Source organism: Lepus europaeus, chromosome 9, assembly GCF_033115175.1.
Source record: "Lepus europaeus isolate LE1 chromosome 9, mLepTim1.pri, whole genome shotgun sequence".
NCBI classification, from domain to species: domain Eukaryota; kingdom Metazoa; phylum Chordata; class Mammalia; order Lagomorpha; family Leporidae; genus Lepus; species Lepus europaeus.
In genome coordinates, this window is record NC_084835.1 from 79289668 (window position 1) to 79312241 (window position 22574).

At 39.2% G+C, this 22574-nt stretch overlaps 1 protein-coding gene across 2 annotated transcripts in view; it reads right to left on the bottom strand.

Annotated features, from left to right (window-relative positions):
* The window catches only part of DSC2 (desmocollin 2), a 42832-nt gene that overhangs the window by 5694 nt on the left and 14564 nt on the right, over positions 1 to 22574 (bottom strand). For both annotated transcript variants that reach the window (XM_062201501.1, XM_062201502.1), the window contains exons 5-14: positions 22099 to 22254; positions 20649 to 20793; positions 19247 to 19413; positions 14618 to 14752; positions 14187 to 14372; positions 12241 to 12497; positions 11972 to 12114; positions 5182 to 5406; positions 1334 to 1570; positions 804 to 931 (exon numbers count right to left, since the gene is read on the bottom strand). In XM_062201501.1, coding sequence (XP_062057485.1) covers positions 804 to 931; positions 1334 to 1570; positions 5182 to 5406; positions 11972 to 12114; positions 12241 to 12497; positions 14187 to 14372; positions 14618 to 14752; positions 19247 to 19413; positions 20649 to 20793; positions 22099 to 22254 — 1779 coding nt within the window. The remainder of the gene's footprint in view (positions 1 to 803; positions 932 to 1333; positions 1571 to 5181; positions 5407 to 11971; positions 12115 to 12240; positions 12498 to 14186; positions 14373 to 14617; positions 14753 to 19246; positions 19414 to 20648; positions 20794 to 22098; positions 22255 to 22574) is intronic.

Below are 22574 nucleotides of genomic sequence, written 5' to 3' on the forward strand. Positions count from 1 at the left end.
ACTGATGACATTTTATGGTAAATTATCTGATATCAGAAATAACTTTGCAAAGAAAAGGTAATTTTCAAAGAAATATACATTATAGGCTAATACATCCTCTGTGTTATTTTATTTAATTTTTTAAAGATTTTATTTATTTATTTGAGATGCAGAGTTACAGACAGAAAGAGGGAAAGACAGAGAGGAAAGTCTTCCATCTGCTGGTTCACACCCTTAATGGCTGCAACGGCACAAAGCTAGGCCTATCTGCAGGTAGGGACCAGGAGCTTCTTCCAGGTCTACCACACAGGTGCACGGGTCTAAGCACTTGGGCCATTTTCCACTGCTTTCCCAGACAGAGAGATGGATTGGAAGAGCAGCAACTGAGACTTGAACTGGCACCCATATTGGATGCCAGCACCTCTGATGTAGGCCTCGCCTACTAGGCCACAGTTCCAGCCCTTTTATTTTATTTTATTCTAGTTTAGTTTACTGTAGTTTAGTTTATTATTTTGGAAGGCAGAGAGACAGAGCCAGAGAAAGAGAACCCTCATTCAGTTGTTCACTCCCTAAATTTTCTTCAGTGGTCTTGGCTGGGTCAGGTCAAAGCCAGAAACCAACGATCAATCCAGTTCTCCTACTTGGATGGCAGAGGTCCAACGACATAAGCCAAAACTTGCTGCGTCCCAGGATATAGATTAGCAGGAAGCTGTTACTGAGGGTGGAGCTGGAACTCAAACTCAGTACTCAGATACGAGTCACGAGCATCTTAACCACTGGGCCACATGCCCACTCCCTTCTGTGTTATTTTAAAAACTGCTTACCACCACTTTGTCATCTCCAGGGGCTTCCGTGTTTGATACGATTAGGTTCTGCTGGGTTAAATCATCAGGTAGTACTTTTGGTTGCTTGGCTGCCACAGAAGCCCCACAAACTAATGTAAATAGGACACCTGGAGGAAGAAGACAGTTCCTTAAGTTTATCCTAGAATAATTTAAAGTTATGAATTGATAACATTACACAAATAATCATAAATTAAATAGTGTGTATTAAAACGGCTTTGTAGAGCACACAAATATAATTACATGCATCAAGGCAGTATACAACAGAAAACATTGCCCTAAACAACTATGTCACAAATACATGCTGCTTGCTGCATTGAACTTTCTATCTGTGCTGAGACGACCCTAGAACTATACATAAAAGCACCTAAACTACAAAAATTAACCATATTTGCATGTTAACTAGAAATACGGAAGTACAAATAAATCAATTCAAAATAACAGTGCTGATTCTTAGAATGTGTCTTGAAAATTACTTTAAAGACTTTGTTTGAATTCAAGAAAGGACTTACAAAATAGCAATGCTATGCCCAGCAATATTGCAAGGATGGCCCACTTTCCAAGTTTTACTTCCCCATCGCCAGTCCTTGCACCTGCGCGAAGTGTGCAATCATTTTCACTAATGCAGTCACATAGCAAAACATTCAATGAAGTGACTTGAGACAGGCCCAGTCTATCTGTAACTCTGATGGGTACTACATATGGCGCAAATGGAGGATCATTCTGATAGGAAAGCCGCACTGCTGTGTCTGAAAGAAAATAAAAGCAAGCATTACACAGTGAAATTAGCTTCTCCTGAAAATAAATGACTGTTGGGTAGTTATCAACCTTCCCTACAACTGGACACTCCTGATGGGTTGGCACGACCACTAGGAGAAGGCAAATGCAAACCGACTGAGCAGGTCTCATTCACAGCTGTTGCAAATACCTTGCACCCTGAAGTTTGTATATGCTGCCTCTTACATGGAGGTGTTTGTTCTCTTGTAAAAATGTATTTTATCTGTCCATAATTAAATCCTTCCTATTATAATCAGTAACTTTTAAAATGATTTGCCTATACATTAAAATATTTATTAAAATTGTCAATGTAGTTCCTTTTATATAATACCCATCAGAGAATAATAATTCTCTATGTTTTCCAATGCTTAAGAAACATAAATACTTGTATTGTCAGAGACTGATTCTGACAATGTGGAACACGCCTGGACTTGCCCATACTGGCAGGTCTTGGGTCATGCTGCCCTAAGGGACACTGGACCCAGTACATATATTTTTTTCTCTTACAATGCATTTTTCAGATCAAGGATAGAAAATGTCCAGACCAAAAGCCAACGCAACGTTAGGTTTAGAACCAGCGATATTAATGGTACTCTGCATGCAGATGCCACAGGTTAGAGAACAGCCCTCTCTCACTTACCTACCCGGTGTGACACTCTCAATTTTTTGTATAACTCTAAATATGCAAGTGAATTCCTGGACAAAGAAATCACTGAATTCATTCCATTTAACCTATTAATTCATTCCATGGTTAACCTGTTAAGTCTACTGTGTAAGAAATAACAATAATAATGAGACCAACAAACCAAAAACTTATGATTCATAATGTGTCATGGTCTACTTCATTATCTCACTTACTCTCCTCCTCCAAGAGACTCCATTTTACACATCAGTAAATTGATGTTCAAAGAGAAAAACCAGTATGGTCAGATTTGCATAACCAGTAAATGGTAGAGCCAGTGTTTAACACTGAGCCTATCTGACTTCAAAGTCTCTTGAAGCTAAATTCTTTTTCAGTTGTTTCCCAAACTCTTGGATGATTAAACAGAACAATAAATCTTTTAAAATTAAATTTGTGACCAACATCTTAGTGTCAAAGTTTTATTTTGCTAAGTAGGGCTATTAAAAAGAAATTACCACCTCCTGCCAATATTACTTAAAAAGAAATGATATTATGACACCAAATAGTAGCAAGGGCAAAAATCAAAGAATAAGATTTGTATTTCTCAAGAAAGATCAATTAATCACACATATACACACAAAGTCATTAAAAACCCAATTAAAGTCTTGTATATTCACAAAGCAGATTCAAGCCACAGTACTTCTTTTTCTTCCTAAAGGCCCTTGTTTTTCTTTCCCCTCCCATGCTCCCTTTCACAACCTCTCTTTTCTAATGTGTCACAACAGGAAATGGAGGAAGATTCACTGAATCACAGGGTTGAAAAACATACAAGGGGAGCAGTGCTGTGGCTCACTTGGCTAATCCTCCACTTGTGGCGCCGGCATCCCATATGGGTACCGGGGCTCTAGTCCCGGTTGCCCCTCTTCCAGTCCAGCTCTCTGCTGTGGCCCGGGAGGGCAGTGGAAGATGGCCCAAGTGCTTGGGCCCTGCACCCGCATGGGAGAGCAGGAAGAAGCCCCTGGCTCCTGGCTTTGGATCGGCGCAGCGCTGGCTGTGGCAACCATTTGGGGAGTGAACCAACAGAAGGAAGACCTTTCTCTGTCTCTCTCTTTCACTGTCTATAACTCTGTCAAATAAATTTTAAAAAATCTTTTTTAAAAAAGGAAAGAAAAACATACAAGGGCATTGAAAAGTTCTCGAGTCATGAAAACTGGTACTAGGCCATGATGGTCCATGGGTAGTGTGAGTAGGAGGTGGAGAATGCTCCTAGAGTCAAGAGCTGTAGGGAGGGATGCAGTGATGGTGATGGAGAGAGGTCACCTTCACTTTTCACCATTGTCATCACCGTGCATCCTCTTGAGCGAAAGTCAAAAGTTCCGACTGGGAACCAAGCTGGGGGAGAACCCCAAAGAAACTATCACAGGCATGAAATGGTCAGACATTAACACTGTGGCAAGGAGGATGACACGGCAGACACTGGGCTATACACGGGATTCCCATCCCAGTAAAGAATTTGTTGTCCCAGCTGTTTGGGAGGCTATCTGTAGTTTTAGTGGTTATGCTTTTTTGCCCTTATTCATATTCCCTGGGGGCTGCTGCATCCATGAACTGAAATGAGATGAGATAAAATAAGGGACCAACCAACAGGGAACCACTTTCAAAGTTCATTTAGCTCAGATTCCACGGTTAGCAGAGACTGTCACTGGTCTGCACTTGTCCAATCCCTTCTAATCTTTTCATAGCTATTGAACCCAAATACATTCCTTAATAAATATTTGCTTAAGATATTCTGTCCTGGGGCCGGCGCTGTGGCACAGTGGGTTGAGGCCCTGGCCTGGAGCGCTGGCATCCCATATGGGCGCTGGTTAAGAGTTTCGGCTGCTCCACTTCCCACCCAGCTCTCTGCTATGGCCTGGGAAAGCATTAGAAGATGGCCCAAGTCGTTGGGCCCCTACACCTGTATGGGAGACTGGGAAGAAGCTCCTGGCTCCTGGCTTCTGGCTTCAGATAGGTGCAGCTCCGACCATTGCAGCCACTTGGGGAGTGAACCATCAGATGGAAGACCTCTCTCTCTCTCCACCTCTCCTTCCCTCACTGTATAACTCTGACTTTCAAAATTTAAAAAAAAAAAAAAGATATTCTGTCCCAGGGCCAGTGCTGTGGCATAGAAGGTAAAGCTATCACCTGTGATGCCGGCATCCCATATGGGCACTGGTTTAAGTCCCAGCTGCTCCTTTTCCGATCCAGCTGCCTGCTAAAGAGCCCAGGAATGCAGCAGCGGATGGCCCAAGTGCTTGAGCCCTTGCATCCACATGGGAGGCCTGGAAGAAGCTCCTCACTCCTGGCTATGGATTGGCCCAACTCAGGCCTTTGTGGCCATTTGGGGAGGGAACCAGCAGATGAAAGATCTCTCTCTATATGTCTCCTCTTCTCCTCTCTCTCTCTCTCTCTGTATCTATGCTTTTCAAATAAATAAAATAATCTTAAAAAAAAAAAAAGCCCAACAGCACAGGCAATAAAGGCAAAAATAGATATCAATTTTAGAAGCTTCTATACAACAAAGGGAAAAAAATAAAGAGGCAAAAAAAAAAAGATATTCTGTTCAAAGCCTTCTTCCTGGGGAAGTAATCATGACAAACGGAGATTCCCTTATGATTTATGAAACTATTAACATGGACAGAATCCGTGTAAGTGGAAGGCTGGAAGTGATCACATTAGATCTAGTCCACGAGAGTATGTGTGTTCAAGCAGGAATCAGAATCCACTAAATGCCTTTAGGAAACCTGGCTCACGATTGGTGACAGAGCCTACGGAGGCCAACGGCTCACAACACCAAAATTGAGAAACGTGTGTCCTTTATGGATGATCCGTACAGTGACCTAGTCTTCTACTACATCAAGAACAAAATATTTTAGGCATCCTAATGTTGAAGAGGACAAAGCGATATCTAAAAATGCACACCATTAATTTTTGCCAGTCTCCACATTCTCTGTACTTCTGAATCAGAACTTGCCAAACTGAAGTCAAAGGGCGGGCCGTTTATGGGCTCATCAGGATCAACAGCAACAATCTCCACGGAGGACATGGTGGTTTTGCAGATCGTCACTGTCCTTTTAGGTATGAACGGGCCATTATCATTCACATCTTCAAGAATAATTCCCAAAGTCCCAGTACATGTTCTTCCGCCTAAGAACATCAGGGTGAAAAATACATTTTTTATGTTTTGCGTTTTCTCCAGAAAGCATTCATTAAAAAACCTTAACATATTTACCAATGCCTGTAAGTTATAGTAACAAGCACAATCAGAAGTTATGTTCTCAGAGAATGTTAAATGAAAAACATTACTTTCAAAGGGGTTCTAAAGACAATAACTGTTATTTAGATGTGCTTATTCAATCAATCACAGTAATAAATATGGAAGATATTAAGGAATTTTGACTGATTTTTAAGAAATGACAAGAGTCTGGTGTATTAAACACAGAGGCATCCCAGGAGGTGCGTGTTGCACACAAGCATGATTGGGAGACAGTGAAGGGGGAGGCAGAAAGGTGCTGACTGACGGTGGAGAGAAGGGATAGAGTTTAAAAGCCAGACTTATATCCTTAATGTGCCCAAGGCTTTGCAGCCAGGAAACTGACTAATAAAAGACATCTATTAGGAAGATTAGAAAACATAGAAAAGTTCAAAGGGTGGGAGACTGCAAAAGTAAAAAAAAAAAGTCACTTGCAACCTAAAATAATCACTGTGGGTATGGTCTAAGTAATTCATCTATCTATACAGTTAGTAAAAACTTACTGGATAACTACTCTATATGAAGCACTGCACTGCAAAATCTGAGGCATTCAAAGATGAAAGTCATGGATCCAGGCCACAACGTAATGCAGTTTTGAAGGCTGACACTGAACAAAATCCAAAAATTCTGTCTCTGAATTGTTTTTTCCTTCCTGCTTAATAAGGAGATATTGGACACTAGATGTAGGGAAGAGGAGGAAAACCTGTGTCACTTCCCTGGTCTGTGACTTATGTGAAGCTGCCAATCTAGGGAAGCTGAAAGACTAGGCACAGTCCTGAAGTCACCACCTGGACTAGGGCACCTGTGGCACAGCGCTTGTGCTGCAGGGCTTGGACCTGTGATAGCTGCATTGTCATTATGGATCAGGAGCACAGGACACCAGATGGTTTTGAACCACTGGCCACAGAGAAAGAACAAGTGAGATGGGGTATAGTGTGGGGACCAATGTTAATGGCACTACAGGTTACGTTGCCATCTGCAGTGCCAGCAGCTCATATCAAAATGCCCTTTCCAGGCCCAGTTTGAGTCCCAGCTATTCCATATTTCCAATCCACTTTCCTGGTAATGTATCTGAGAAGGCAGCAGATGATGGCCAAAGTACTTTGGACTCTGTCATCCATGTGGGAGACCAAGATGGAGCTCCTAGCTTCTGGCTTTGGCCTAGCCCTGACCCAGCCGTTGCAGCTAGTGGAAAGAGTGAACCAGTGGATAGAAAATCTTTCTATCTGTATACACGTGTTTATCTTTCCATTTCTCTGTCACTCTGCCTCTCAAATAAATAAATATCTTTATTTTAAAGGATGAAAGAAAGTGTGTGAGAGAAAGAAACAAAGACATAAAACAAACCAACTCCTCTTACTTGCCATAAACCTGCAAATTAAAATGTCTAAGGAGCAAGATTAAGGAAAGCCAACAAAATTATTATTCGGAAGATTAATTCACTATATGCAACACATCCTTGAAATAGGTATATTTTGAATTTTCAAAGACACAGAGATGGACAGCCAATTAAACAAAAATGAAATTATAACTCAAATTCCCATAGAAATAAAACAGCAACATTCATCTAATAAGAGTTACTGAAGAGAACAGACACCATTGCAAGGGAGTAAAACTTAAGGAGATTAATTGCCAAGAATATTCCAGAAAACATGGCTTTCCTGATCAAAAGTATATTCTGACTCTAGTACTAGATAAACTCACAGAATACACATTATGTTAAAACCACAGACAGCAAACTTAGAAACTGTAAGAGCTACCGTGAAGCTGTTACCTACAAAGTGGTTATAATTACATTGACAGTGGAACAACTGTACAGTGCCATGGGAAAGAAATTAGTGGCTGAATTTTAAACCAAGTAATAGTATTAATTAAGAATTACAGGAATATTAGAACATTTTTCAAAACAACAAAACAGAATATTCGAAATCCACACTCAAACACTGCAAGAACTAACAAAGGATGTACTTCAGCAACAAGAGAAGAGAACTAGGGGGAAGAAACGAGAAACAAGAATTAATATAGCTATCTTCCACTGTACAAATTCAGAAAATATTATTTTATTAGACAAAAGAAGCAAGGAGATATGTATTTTATCAACCTGGCCAGCTTTTCCATTAGTGCAGTATAACCTTTGTCTCTCAATCTCTCTTGTTCAAATAGTAGGTGGTGTTTTCTTGCTCTCTCTGATATTGTAATTGCTGTGTGTCTAAACATTTCTTTCCCTTTGGCTCCAGTTGAAAGCACATGCCTGACTTATTGGATATGGTTAATTGTGTTGTCTTTAAAAATTGACCTCAATTTTCCTTCCATTTAGAGACACTCACTCATTAACTTCCAATATATTTTTTGAACATTGTGATTAGAACACTAAGACCTGAGGCATCTAACTCTATTCCACGGTTGCTTTTGATCTGTCAATGAACTAAATATTCCTTTTTTTAAAAAAAAAAAAAAAGATTTATTTGAAAGACAGAGTTACAGAGAGGCAGAAACAGAGGCAGAGAGAGAGAGAGAGATATCTCCCATCTGCTGGTTCACTTCCCAAATGGCCACAATAGCTGGACTGGGCTGATCCAAAGCCAGGAGCCAGGAGCTTCTTCTAGTTCTCCCATGTGGGTGCAGGGACCCAAGCACGTGGGCCATCTTCTACTGCTTGCCCAGGCCATAGCAGAGAATTGGATTGGAAATGGAGCAACCAGGTCTCAAACAAGCACCCACATGGGATACCGGCACTGTAAGCAGTGGCTTCACCCTTTACGCCACAGTGCCGGGCCCCTAAATATTCTTTTATTCATTGATATCCAGGCATAAAATGCTCATCTTCTAATATTTTTTTTTTTTTTGACAGGCAGAGTGGACAGTGAGAGAGAGAGAAAGGTCTTCCTTTTCCCTTGGTTCACTCCCCAATGGCTGCTGCGGCCGGCACGCTGCGGCCAGCGCACCGCGCTGATCCGAAGCCAGGAGCCAGGTGCTTATCCATGCGGGTGCATGGCCCAAGCACTTGGGCCATCCTCCACTGCCCTCCCGGGCCACAGCAGAGAGCTGGACTGGAAGAGGGGCAACCGGGACAGAATCCGGCGCCCCAACCGGGACTAGAACCCAGTGTGCCAGCGCCGCAGGAGGAGGATTAGCCTATTGAGCCGCGGCGCCGGCCTCATCTTCTAATATTGATATAATGCAATTCTATATGGGTAAATGCTAATTACAAATCAACTCATAAGGCACTCAACTGATGGTTCCATGCTTGATGTGCATAGCCTTCTTCTGTCAAATGTTTAAAAATATATAAAGGTAATCTCCTCTTAAACACTAGAATAATATGGTAAAACTAGACATCCAAAATTCTACCAGAAAAAGGAGATACCTAGGTAAAACTGCCAATGGAATTTAGATGAAGAAGAAAAGAGAGGGGTCGGCGCAGTGGTGTAATGGGTAAAGCCGCTGCCTGCAGGCATCTCATATGGGCGCCAGTTCGAGACCTGGCTGCTCCACTTCCAATCCAGCTCTCTGCTATGGCCTGGGAAAGCAGTAGAAGATGGCCCAAGTCCTTGGGCCCCTGCACCGCGTAGGAGACCTGGAAGAAGCTCCCGGCTTCAGATCGGCGCAGCGCCGGCCATAGTGGCCAATTGGGGAGTGAACCAGTGGATGGAAGACTTTCTCTCTCTCTGCCTCTCCTGTGTAACTCTGACTTTCAAAATAAATAAATAAATCTTAAAAAAAAAAAAAAGAAGAAAAGAAAAATTGAAGTTAAATCTTAGAATTTACCTATGTTGGGGAGAAGGAAAGGTAGTTAGACAGCATGCAGGAATGTGAAGAAAGGTAGACATGGAGGTCATGAGAGAGATGTTTATCAAGAGGAAACAGTGCTGTGGAGAAGCAGGAGGGTGTGGGGTGAGCACAGACCCACAGCATCAGGGTTTACGGGTAAAGACCACTTTGCATTAGAAAACAGCAGAGGGCCCTGATGAAATCAGCCAGTATCAGAATCTGATCTAAATTCCATGAAGTATTTAATTTCTCAATTATTCCATCTCCTCTACAACAGAGGAAGATGTAAAATAAGAATTACAGCCCAAATATCTAATTTCATACAGTAATTTTTATCTCATCTATCAATAAATCATTTTCCAAGTGCTGTTAAAAATGTAAAAAAATGGATTTAATTTTCATATTATTTTTCTTCCTTTCATTTGCTTTTGACCGAAATCATTTCTTGGCAAAGGGACCAGAAAATCTGAGGCCTTAAAAGACAGTCCGTCAAAAGCATAGCTGCTCTTCTACAACTCATGTAGACTATTCGAGTGAAGGAACTATGGGTCTTCTTTGTGGCAACATCTCTCTTTTCACAATTCCTAAGTCACATTCTGTTTGGCCTTTGCTCCATGGGTCGCACAGTACCCCTTCTCATCTCTCCATTGGCAGCCCTACACATTCTATACGTGTGAGACAATCACTCCCCTCAGACTGTGATGACTCCTGAATGCTGTACACTTTAACTGAGGCACTGACAGCAGCTGTTTTCAATATACAAACTCCTGGACTAGCAGCACAGACACATAACGAGATTAATGAATTGGCTTGTATATTAGGAAAGACAACAAACACCACTGTTACTGCCTTAACATATCTTCATGATGAACTGAGCCAGGTTCGAAAAGGCATCTTGCAAAATCGCACAGCCATTGATTATTTATTGCTAAAAAACCAAATTGAGCAATTGCCAGGAATATGCTGTTTTAACCTAACTGATAACTCAAACCTAGTTCAAAGGGAAATTGACAAACTGCATAAGGAAGTAAATAAAATACATATGTCAACAGGAACGTTCTGTGGAAACTGTGTTCTGTGGAAACTGTGTTCTTCGAAAACTGGAGGTGGCTATCCTGGTTCCTGCCCTTCCTAGGACCACTATGTATCATCTTTCTCGCACTCTTGCTAGGACCATGCATCTTAAACTGTCTTGCATGCTGTGTGTTATCTAGGCTTAAGCAACCACAGGGCATCAGACTCCAAACAGTACTTCAGACAATGCCTCTGAAGAAACCCACATTCGACCGGGTACCTTTAGATCGACCTCTAGAAGAATATCCAGCTTCTGCTTCCCCAACAATGTCCCCTGTCAGCAGGAAGCAGCCAGAGTGGTTATCCCCCAGCTCTCCTAACAGAGGTTAGGAACCATTCTTCTGGGGGAGGGAATGTGAGGAGTCAGACAGGTTGATAGGCAGTCAGGTTGGTCCTGGTGGAAATTTAAGGTGCGAAATACTTGCTTTTCCCAAAAGCTACCTTTAGCAAGGTCAAAAGTGCCTATCTCATTTCTTAGGAATTTCCAGTTTTACCATGAGAATAGCAAGGAGTGGCAATTCCATCCCTCTGAGCTCACCGTTTACTGTACAAACAAGTTACCTATCCCGCCTCATTACAGATCAGGTCTTCTGATGGATTTTGGCCTTGCTGTGCAGCTGAATGTGAAGCTAATGGCTAAGTTTTTCCCACCATGGTTGTACTTAAAAACCCCACTACCACCAGCCCTTCAGGTCTTCCTTTCTTGGAACACTCCTCCAGGCCACTTCGGCAGGAGGTTTCCAACTTGAATAAATCCAGCTTTCTCACAGAAAAAAAGGGAAAAAAAAGTCTGTAATTGGCTGAAGGTAATCAATAATAATCACAACTTTACCAGTTCAGTCAATGGATAGGAGCCATTTCTCATTACTTCAAAGAGAGAGAAGTGAAAGAGCTAAATCATCTTCGAAGATTACTTCTAAATTCTAATGTTAGCATATTTATTTTTCAAAGACCCAGAATTCAAATGTCTATTATAGTAAAATTATATTTTATGTTCTAAATGAGTCTCAAAGAATCACTGAACTCATATTTCTCTTAATTGTATATGAAACACAGAACATAAGTTTACATGCTGTATGCTTACACGAATTCATAGTATTCTCTAATTTAATCATATACTAATAATCATGACAGTGTTTATGTTTATGTAATGTCCTGAATGAGCATTTCAGCCCCAAGTAAATGGTTACATTTCCTGTACAGAGGTATAGCTGTTTTCTAGAAGTGAAGTATGTGGCAATCAGAATGTTCTCCTTGGAGTAAGCTCTCTTGACAAGGTGAATATTTTAACAGAAGTACACAGATAAACTGGAGCTAATTTTATTGAAGTAATTTTCTCAATTTTTAATGATTGCCTTAATCTAATAAATTATGATTTCAAGTTCTATGACCAAATTATTTTGTAATTATGTCTAATACCAATGCTGCTACTAGAAAAAAAGACACGTGTTAATAAATTATAGCAGACCTCTCAATTACTCTTTAAGTGATTCTAGGGAGAAATGAAAACAGAGAATATATAAATTCCATTTTTAAAATGTATATTATATTTTTTCAACTCAGGCTGTTCACTGCTGAAGATGCATGTTTCTGGTTTAAAAACAAATTGCTTACTTTGATCTGATGCTAGGATTGTAATATTATAGATTCCATCTTTGATGCCTTCTGCTTCTCTATCCAGGCTTCTGAAAACCTTGATAGATCCTGAGTTTTCATCAACAGTGACCCACCCTTTAGGGTCGTTTAATTTCCTATACCTGTTAAAAATGATAAATTAAAATAACACGAAGGATTGTAAGTCAGATTATAATATTAATTCAAAATAAGTTTAAATTTGAAAATTACAGTAAACTTGAAGTTAAATATAGTAGAATTGTAAATACCTTATGCCACTGCTACTTCTTGTTTCTGGGTCATATGCTTGATATCCATTGCTGCTTGTGCCCTCTGCTACATTTTCTTTAATTCGAACAGTTTGCATTGGAGGGATACACTCAGGGCCCTCATCTTGATTTTGTACATTAACGGTAACTGCTGCTGTGCTCATGGCTGATCTTGAACTACCCTCTAGTGAATATGGGGCTTCATTAACTACGCCAATTTGCAGGGTCACCTGTTGTGTTTCTTCATAATTCAGGGGCTACAAAAGCAAATGTGTCAAAAAATCAGATCAAATCATTTAACACTTGGCAACTTGACCTAATGTATCTAACTGGTTACCTATGGAAATATGTAGGTGCTGTGTTGAGAACAATCGTGGAAATATTAACACATGCCTAAAAACAGGGCAGTGGAAGAGAAAGGGGAATCTTTCAACTGATTCAGTAGTTGGGTAGAAAGGGCAAAAATGGGGCCGGCGCCGTGGCTTAACAGGCTAATCCTCCGCCTTGCGGCGCCGGCACACCGGGTTCTAGTCCCGGTTGGGGTGCCGGATTCTATCCTGGTTGCCCCTCTTCCAGGCCAGCTCTCTGTTATGGCCCGGGAAGGCAGTGGAGGATGGCCCAAGTCTTTGGGCCCTACACCTGCATGGGAGACCAGGAGAAAGCACCTGGCTCCTGGCTTCGGATCAGCGAGATGTGCCGGCCGCAGCGGCCATTGGAGGGTGAACCAACGGCAAAAAGGAAGACCTTTCTCTCTGTCTCTCTCTCTTTCACTATCCACTCTGCCTGTCAAAAAAATAAAAATAAATAAATTAAAAAAAGGGCAAAAATGAAAACAGAAAAATTCTTCCTCAGTTCCAAATTTAATACAAGTAATGAAGGGGCTTGTATGTTAACACAAAAGATGCTCCTTTAGGAGGGGTCTGTATCATAAGTATCAAAAGCAATAGGTATTTACTGTGCCACTAATTTTAGGACAGCTTTTCTTACATTCCTGAGATGAACAAAATTATTTGTCCTTGGTTTGGGTTGAAAATGTGAGTCAAATTTTGTGAAATGCTTTAAGACAACAGAGATGAGAAAATAAAAAGTTTATGGTCATTATACTTTCCTTTTAAAAAAATGTATGTATGTATATATTTAAAAGGTAGAGTGACAGAGAGAGGGGGAGAAAGAGAGGAAGAGAGAGAGAGAGAGAGAAAGATCTGCCATATGCAGTTCAGTCCCAAATGCCTGTAGCAGCAGGGGCTGGACCTGGATGAACCAAGGAGCCTAGAATTCTCCATAAAGGTTTCCCATTTGTGGGCAGGGACACAAGTACTTGAACCATCATCTGTTGCCTCTTTGGTGCATCAGCTGGAATCTAGGCCAAAAGTACATTAGCTGGTACTTGAACCAAGCACTTCAATTGGGATGCCAGTGTCCCTGGGATAGCAGCAGGTTCTTTACAGATGTTGTAGAATAGTATTAGAAAGAAATGTAGGACATATTCACATTTTTAAATGTTTGAGGATTCCCATTTTGAACTTGGATGCTAAGAATATACTGAACATGGATGAACAAACCTACAAACAGCCTCGTTTGGGTTTGAGTCATCATTTGGGAAAGTCAATAAGGTACCCAGATACAGAAAAAACAGTCTAGGAAAGTTTGCACTGCCCACCCCCCGGCATCAAATCTTTTTTAATTACAAGAAATTGGTTACAAAATGGATAAAATATGTTAACTGAATACATACTAGCATATATATTTTTTAAAATCATACCTATATAAAGTTACAAAAATAAATATTCTCTAACATAGATCCCCAACATAGCATTTACATTTACCTATGTACATTAATCTAACATTTACCAGAATTCTTTTCTTCCTGTTAAAATCTAGTGTCCTATTCTATGATATTATAAACTTTATACACTACAAATATTAATTTAATGACTTAATCTTACCTTAACTACACACAGGACTCCTTCATTAGTGTTGGGATCTGTTGTGATTTTAAAATTTCCATTTTCATTGCCCTTTAAAATGGTATAATTAGCTCTCCAGTTGGGAGTGTTAACTAAGTCCTTATCTTCAACAGTAACGCGCAAAATTTCCACATCAACTGTATTTTCCTCCACTGACGCAGCATACTAAAAGAACACAAACAAACAAACAAACTTAGTTAGCACTCACAAAAATAAAACATCATCTAAAGGAAGCCCTGTTCATCTAATCTCCTAAGTACTATATTCACATAATTTCAAACTCTGATTCCAAACCACTGTTATGTTATTGGGGTTACTTCATTTGAAATTATGTGTCATGATCAGAGATGTGCACACTTAATAATTAACACCAGATTATTATCTTTCTCTTATTAATTTCATATACTTACAGAAGGAAGGGTAAATGTTGGCATATTGTCATTCACATCTCCAATATTAATGATACAAGTTGCAGTTGTCTGCAAACCAAAATATTGACCATCCATATCTTGTACTTTTATTTTCAACTGATATTTATCAATTAACTGAAAACAAAAAGAATTTAATTACTGAAAGGAATCAACGGCATTACAAATGAAATCGACATTTAAACTGTATAATTTTCCTTGTCTTAATAATTAAGGGGCACAGGATTAAATTTCATAGCCCTCATATTCTAGAAGAATTTTTCACACTAGTAATTTTCATTTAATTTATGAAAAATAGTGTCATTTCTTAATGTGCCATCAACTCAAAAACTATAGAATCGATTGGCTTTATGGTTTTTTTTTTTTTTTTTTTTTTTTTTTTTTGACAGGCAGAGTTAGACAGTGAGTGAGAGACAGAGAGAAAGGTCTTGCTTTTCTGTTGGTTCACCCCACAAATGGCTGCTATGGCTGACGTGAACCAGGAGCCAGGTGCTTCCTCCTGGTCTCCCATGCAGGTGCAGGGAGACCATGCACTTGAGCCATCCTCCACTGTCCTTCCGGGCCACAGCAGAGAGCTAGACTGGAAGAGGAGCAACCGGGACAGAATCTGGCGCCCCAACCAGGATTAGAACCCAGGGTGCCGGCGCGGCTGGCAGAGGATTAGCCAAGTGAGCCGAGGCGCCAGCCTTGGTTTTATCTTTATTCAACACAAATAGAAGAGCTATAGCCTTAAGTACATTTTAAACTGCCTGTTAATTACTAAGAATCTTTATCTTCTATTAAAAGCATATTCTAATATTTTTTTACTTTTTTATTTATATAAAAGGAACAAATTTCATGTATTTCATACATACAGTTTTAAGAGCATAATGATATTTCTCACACCCCTCCCTCCTACCCTCTCTCATTCCCACCCTCCTTTCTTCTTTTTTTTTAAATTTTAATTTGTACTATGGCATACTTTCAATTTACTTTATAAACACAAATTTAACATTCAAAAATATATAGCAGTAAATCAGAGCTGGCATGGTGGCACTGCAGGTTAGGCTACCACCTGCAATTCTAGCATCCCATATGAACACCAGTTCAAGCCCTAGCTGTTCCACTTCCAGTCCTACTCCCTGGCAATGCACCTGGGAAAGCAGTAGAAGATGGCAAGTGCTTGGGGCCCCTGCTAGCCATGTGGAAGACCTGGATGGAGTTCCAGGCTCCTGGCTTTGGCCTGTCCAAGTCCTGCATGTTTCAGCTATTTGGGGTAGTGAACCAGCAGAAGCAAGATCTCTCGCTATGTAATTCCCTTTAAAACAAATAAATGTCTTTAAAACAATAATGTAAAATATTCCCATGTAGAAAAAAAGATTTTAAAGATTTACTTTATACTTTTAAAAAGATCGATAAATGAGGATGAAAATAAAGTTCTGGGTCTAAGTAATGTCTCCTTTCTATGGAAAACAGAATATGGTTTTAGATATTACCTAAGGCATGCTGCTACTTTAAAAAATGTTTCTCCTCATGGGGTTGCATTTATTAGAAGAGACTGAGTTACGGAGGATTAAAAACATCATAATAATGCCTTCCAGACTTAGTATTAAGAAACTTAGGCTCTATAGGCCAAGGTTGTGGTGCAGTGGGTTAAGACGCAACTATTGATGCTGGTTTCTCATACTGGAGTGCAGGTTCAAGTCCTGGCTACTTTAGCTTCTAATTCAACTTCCTACTAATACACCCAGGAAGGAATAGAAATGATGGCCCAACTACTAGGGCCCCTGCCACCATATGGGAGACCTGGATCAAGTTATTGGCTCCTGGCTTTGACCTGGTCTAGCCCTGGCTATTGAAGTCATGCGGGGAGTGAACCAACAGATGGAAAATCTCGCATTCTTGCTCTCATTCTGTTTTTCTCTCTCCCCCACTCCATGTGTTTGTGTGTGTGTCTCTCTCTCATTCTTTCAAGTAAACCAATTAATTAAATGTTAAATAAACTAAAATAATAAATCTTTTTTAAAAAAGAAACAGATCCCTTTTCAGGCCCAAAAATAACAAATAGAATGTTGGACGGCTGGAAAATTCTCTTTGCCTAGGTTTCTTGTTCTATGAAATGTTTATTATGATCATCCTTTCTACCTAAATCATTTTTCTTCATAAAACAAAACATGTGAAAATCTCTCTTCACCGTCTACCTAGAACACTCACCTTAGTTATACAAGGCCACCTTCTTTTCTCTTTTTATTTTACCTTCTTTTCTTAATTCAATGACCTCTTAAACTTTCTTGTCCTCATACATTACCTAAAACAAAACTAAAGTTTCTCTTCATCTCTGTTTTGTATGAACATAATTTCTTTGATTTACCCTTCCCTAATCACATTTCACACTTGAAAAATAATGGCCTCATTTGAACTGAAAACATTCAAAACCTCATGCTAGAATAATTTTAGGAGGAATTACCTGTTTTATTTGTAATGAGCTAATGTTTATTGGCTATAATCAACTGGCTGATAAAACAATGAAATGAAGTTTTGAGACCCTAAAGCTTTATTTGTGGCATCTTCAGATGGAAGAGAAGTTACGATGGTTTAAGGGCTTACATGGTTGCAGGCAACAGACGATAACTGGAACTCTACGGCAAAAAAAAAATTACTATAGAGCAATCCTGGGATAACTCCTCCACTGACTAAATGTCTTTCACTGATTCTACCAAAAGGAGCTATATTTTTTTTTTATTTATTTATTTATTTTTTTACAGGCAGAGTTAGACAGTGAGAGAGAGAGAGAGAGAGACAGAGAGAAAGGTCTTCCTGCCATTGGTTCACCCCCCAAATGGCCACTACGGCCGGTGCACTGTGCAGATCCGAAGCCAGGAGCCAGGTGCTTTCTCCTGGTCTCCCATGCAGGTGTAGGGCCCAAGGACCTGGGCCATCCTCCACTGCCCTCACGGGCCACAGCAGAGAGCTAGACTGGAATACGAGCAACCAGGACAGAATCCGGTGCCCCAACAGGGACTAGAACCCGGGGTGCTGGCGTCGCAAGTGGAGGATTAGCCTAGTGAGCTGAGACACCGGCCCCAAAAGGAGCTATTTAAGGAAAAGTACTTGTGTTCTTTAACTTGTGAGCTGAATGAGGTGTTGTGTTGTTTTTTTTTTTTTATAGAACAGTTTTTATATGAAAGATATCTACAGTTATTCAGACTAGAGTATTTGGAAGGCATTTGGTCAAATATAAACTAAATTTGTCACTTCAAAGATAATAACTTTGCTGTCTATGGTAAATTGTCATTTTCAAGAAAAATGACAAGTTTGGAAAACTCTGATCAACCATTATGGTATTAATGGAGGTGAGGAGGAGAGAAGGAGAGTTTTCTAAGACTCCCTCAAGAAATGTGTCAATATTTGGAAAATCTACATAACTCAGTGGGCCAATATTTTCCAAATGACTGATGCATGGCTTTAGAAAATTTTAGATTGGTGCAATATTCACTCACAATACAAGAAAAACCAATGTATTTTCAAGTAACAAAATATGAAAGTTCATTGATAGGACTTGAGAGTCTACATTGCAAAAACCTTTAAGAAACTACTTACTACTTCTCAAAGAACATCCACTGTGATTTGAAATGACTATTACAATATTCTTTTCTAACTTCATCTCAGATTTTCTACATATACTTAAGCAAAAGCCACTTGTAACAAACTGACTACAGGAGGAAAATATGAGAATTCACCTTGTTATATTTAAGCCAAGCATTAAAAGGTTTGGGGGAATATATAATAATGTCACTGTTCTCATTTAGTTATTTATTACTTTGGGAAACTACTTAAGTTTTGGATTTTCGTAGTCTATTGAAAAGAGGAAACCAGAGATTGGAGATATAATATGGACTCTATTTCCATTTGTGTAAGGAAAAAACATAGATGATATTGTTGAAAAAAAGTGATTCAGACACAAAAGAGAAGAATTCCTGTCTCAGTAGATGACAAATTTCTGCACATTCCCAAAAGACAAACTTTCTGTATTGAACATTTCCTATTACCATAATATTCAGGAGAATAAATTATTATTTCAGAATTAACACACTATAAATTTATTTAATGACCTCTAGTAACATATTTAAAATAATATTATCAGTAAATAGCTTCTAAAATTTTCATTTGATTTGAAACACAGAGAGAGAGAGAAAGAAAGAGAGAAAGATCTTTCATCTACTGGTTTGCTCTCCAAATGCCTGAAAGAGCTGGGACTGAGCCAGACTGAAATCAGGAGCCAGGAGCTCACTCTGGGTCTCCCACAGTGGGTGGCAGGAACTCAACTACTTGAGCCATCATTGCTGCCTCCCTCGGTGGATATTAGCAAGAAGCTGGAATTGGGAGTGGAGCTGGGACTCCATCCTGGCCATTTCCATACAGGATACAGGAATCCTCAAGCAGTGTCATAAACCATTGCACCAAATGCCCACTCCAGTCAATAAGTATTAAAATATTAATCAAATAATCTTTCTAAAATAAAGTTTACAACATGCTTTTCAAAAACACATCTTTGGCTGATATGCAGAGACATAAAGGTACTACTACATAGCTATAATACAATCAAGTTTTATGTATTAATATTCGAGTTACCTCTCTGTCTAACTGAGATGACGATGTGGTGATCACACCCGTGTGTGGATGCATGGAGAACAAGGTGGGTGACCTCGGCAGCTGCTCAAGGATAGAGTACTTGAGGCGTGTGTGCATCGTGTCAGGCTCATCTTTGTCAGTTGCACATACCTGTCCCACAGTAGAACCTGCATACAGAAAAATCCTCTTTAATTTCCAAAACTTCCACATTTTCAACTTCCTCTTTGCGTCACTCATCTCCCCTGATCTCAGAAAAGTTCCACATCACATTTTATATAGTAGAGTCAAGGCTTTTGTGTGTGACGTCTACACAAGATACCTCATGCTTTAAATATGCTAGCACCCTATCATTTTGAATCTGGTAATCATATCTATATTTACTTATTTAATGCATGATTTTTTAAAAAATATTAATACTACCCCTCTATGACATTTGTATTTTGTAAGTAAAGAATTCTAAATATTTTTTAGCCTTTTATGTCAGTCTGCAATTAGTTGGCCATACGTATCTGTTTTGTCTAGGAAGCCCTGCTTCCATTATGTCATTTGACAGGAAGTCTGAAAAACTGCATCCGGGCTTCCAGTTAAGATGGATCATTTCACAAGATTGGCAAAACATTTGTATTACTCTCAATGACTTCTATGGTCATGCCCAGGATATTGTCAAGCATTCAATCACTAGAGAACTTAAGTAGATATATTCAAGTCTGTGTCTCAATTGCTCAAAGAATTATTATGTTCTCTTAGAAGTATTTATTTGGGGCCAGCATTGTGGCTTAGTGGATGAAGCCACCACCTGTGATGCCAGCATCCCATATGGGCATCAGTTTTTGTCCCAGCTGCTCCACTTCCAATCCAGCTCCCTGCTAATGCGCCTGGGAAAGCAGCGGAAGATGGCCCAAGCACTTGGACCCCCACACCCGTGTGGGAGACCTGGAAAAAGCTCCTGGCTCCTGGCTTTGGTTGTTGCAGCCATTCTGGGAGTAAACCAGTGGATGGAAGATCTTTCACTCTAACTCTTTTTCTCTCTCTCTCTCTCTGTAACTCTGCCTTTCAATCCTTTTTTAAAAAGTACTTGTTTTATTTCACACAGGAAGCAAAGTAACATTTATTAACTGATTTTTGAAGTGCTGTGCTTGGCATTCCATGTGTATTCTGCTTCATTTAATCTTCATAAAAATCTGGCATAGCGATGACCCATTTTATTGATGAGGAAACTCCGGCTTGTGAAGATTAGAAAACTTGCTCAGGGTCTCACAGGTATTTCAAGGCTGAGCAAAATCTTACCCATACTCCCTTGTTCATGCCCCTAGGCTGTGGTGCTTCCTGACAGCCATAGTGAAGCTCATTTTGTGAGTTAATCACATTCAAGTTGTCACATATTGCTAAAGTAGATACTCACCCACTCTGCAGTTTTCAAAAACTGTAAAAACATAAGTTGTTTCTGTAAAAATTGGGTAGTTATCATTCTCATCCTCTATTTTGATTGGTAAGGGCAGTGGAAGTTCTGGTGTATACCCATCTGGAGTTGATGCAAAAGCAATGAGCTGTGAAGAGAGTACAATAAAGAGAAAAGTGAAAATAACTTTTAAAACAAAATATGGTTCAAACTTGCTTTGGCTTTGACTTGGAGACTCTTCAGCACCATGATGAGTCTCACTGTCTGTTACTGTTTGGGTGTGGTCATAGCTTCAATGCCAAGAGGTAGCTGATTTTGTAGTGTGACAGCATTTTATGTTTAAATTTATCTAATATAATAACTTAGATCATGCTAATTTCCATTTAATTGCTCTGTATTTTCATGAGTGTAATGGTTTTTATTACTATTTTTTCCAAAGCAGACTTGGGAAATGTTATGTTTTATTTGAAAGTTTGAAGTGCACAGATTTGAAATATAACCTTCTCAATCTTTCTTTACTTTGGATTCCTTAGGATTATAAATTCCCCAACTACAATTAACTGTAATATTATCCTATTTTTCTAAATGCAGGTTATAGGCATTTCAATGGTTATTTTTCCAAAAGTGTTTTCATAAGAATTTTTAAGTCAAAAACAGCGATTCAGAAATGGAACAAATGAACGGATATATGCTGTTCATGGAATATGTTTATTTCTTCAAATTGCACATTATGAATTTCCATCCCAATTTTTCTCATAACAGGTATGATAGAAACACCAGATCATCACAAGCACTTTAAAAGTCAATGTAGCAATTCTAAACCTCAGTACTTAATTAAAACCTTTGCATGTTTATTTAGTTAATCAGATATTTTCATGAATAACAGATTAATCCAAAATAGATGTAAAATAATTAAAATTTGGTTAAGAAAATGATCAGGTCCTGTTGGGAATCAAGACACTATTACATATTAACATTAATGTGAGTTACATGTAAACGCACATTCCACCTTGAAAAGTCAACCAGATTACTAAAAGACTGAATAAACTTAGTTAAGCACTGGCCACACTCACCTGCACACCGTAAGTTAACTTGCTCCCATTGCAAAGGTATTTAGGTGTATTTAATTTCTGAATCTCCTTTACTTCCTCTAGTACCTAAACCATCGAGTCTCTAAACCATAGAGTCCAAAGGTATTTTCTGCCAACTAAATCACTGCTCATCAAAGTGGTATTTTTCTTTCTTTTCGAAAATATATAAATACTAAAACCATAATACTAGCAGTAACTTAATAATTTTACTTATTCCATAAAAATTGCTCTTATCTCAAGTCTATTCTGTGCTATCAGCTATAGCCAGAACATTGACTACAAAGAAGAAAACAGAAAAGGACAAATGAGATGAAAAGGCCAATGTTAATAAATGCTAATACAATATAAATGCCAGACTTTACCTCAAAAGACTCGTATTGCTCACGATCCACAGGACGAGTACAATACAGGTTTCCAGTATCTCTCTCCACATAAAATAAATTCAGAGGTTCTTGGTCAACTCCCGGTCCTCTTATGGAATAGTATATAGTGTAGTTCTGTGCTGTGTCAGATTGAATCTAGAGAGTAGACATAATAAGCATGAGACAAATTTTTATTTCAGCACAATTTTCATCTGTGTATTTATGTAATGGCATGACACTGCTATTTTTATTACAAAATATTTGCTGCTTTAATTTATTATTACACATAAAGGAAAGACAGCAATAGTTAGGACACCTAATAATTGAGAAATTTCAAAAATCAGCCATGAGCAAAAGTATGTAATGCCATTTTAGTTTTCTTTCTTTACTTGAGAGGCAGAGATAGAGAGAAAGGTCTTCTGTCTTCTGGTTTACTCCCCAAATGGCCGCAACAACTGGAGCTGTGCCGATCTGAA